This window comes from Aulonocara stuartgranti (assembly GCF_965226115.1).
Source record: "Aulonocara stuartgranti genome assembly, chromosome: 3".
In the NCBI taxonomy this organism is placed as follows: Eukaryota; Metazoa; Chordata; class Actinopteri; order Cichliformes; family Cichlidae; genus Aulonocara; species Aulonocara stuartgranti.
The window spans coordinates 57,544,626-57,545,575 of NC_138941.1; the positions used below are offsets into that span (position 1 = coordinate 57,544,626).

General features: G+C 37.1%; 1 protein-coding gene across 1 annotated transcript in view; it reads right to left on the bottom strand.

Moving 5' to 3' along the window:
* Window positions 1-660, bottom strand: part of LOC309701873 (type-2 ice-structuring protein-like) — a 2,594-nt gene extending 1,934 nt beyond the window's left edge. Inside the window, exons 1-2 of the mRNA XM_082526193.1 lie at window positions 443-660; window positions 311-361 (exon numbers count right to left, since the gene is read on the bottom strand). Coding sequence (XP_082382319.1) covers window positions 311-361; window positions 443-503 — 112 coding nt within the window. The 5' untranslated portion in view covers window positions 504-660. The remainder of the gene's footprint in view (window positions 1-310; window positions 362-442) is intronic.
* Window positions 661-950: the final 290 nt, after the last annotated feature.

Here is a 950-nt window from a genome sequence, read left to right on the forward strand (position 1 = left end):
AGGCCAATTACATCTGTGCTTACATTCAAAACAGACTGTAAAACATTTGCTTTTCACAGGCCTACACTCAATAACTGTGTTTGTTTACTCTTTTCATACTTTCCTATATTATAGTTATATGCTCCTTCATAAAATCAGGTGCTCTCCTGCCTGTACATTTATTCATACTGTGACTGGTCAGATAGTGCCAACGTTTAAACATTTCTTTTTCAATTTATTTTCTCTCATAACCCATAACAATTCTTTTGTACCACAAACTTAGCTGTGTGTCCTGCTGGACAGAAATATATTCTGGAAATTTTCCACAGACCTGTAAGCAATAGTTCCTCTGTACCACTGCTGCCCTCTTCATCTTCAAGATCTGGATATATTCAAACAGATGTTGACTCTCATCATCAGTTTTCCATTCTATTCCATAAGCACATTATACTCCAGTACTCACCAATAGCAGATGTCAAAGCCATCACTGCACACAGAAGTGCGGACACAATCAGCAGCTTCATGCTTATGTTTAGTATCTCTGTGGAAAACAAGATCTGAAGTGACAGGTGGTTAAAAGAGAAAGGAGATTCAGAGAGTTTGTAGCAGGTGATCTATTTCTGTAAGAGTAGTAGCTGTCAGCTTCAGCCTTCCAGTGGGAATGAAGTGGGAAACAGATCTAAGAGCAGCACTTATAAACTGTTATGTTTACATAGTTGCAAAATCAGGAAGTAATATTTCATTAGAAAAAAAACTGATGGAAAAAAAAGTCATGTCACCCAGATCATTGCGGCATTTTTCTCGGAGTCAAAACATCATGTTGTCTTAATTTCATTTACTGACTGATGATCAAAGAGGAGGATCCACAGAGCACAACCACTCAACAATCGATAAAACTGTCCTCCGTTTCTTTTCTCTTTTTATTTAGAGAGCATCCTGCATTCACCGTTATGAATACAATAATATTAAAT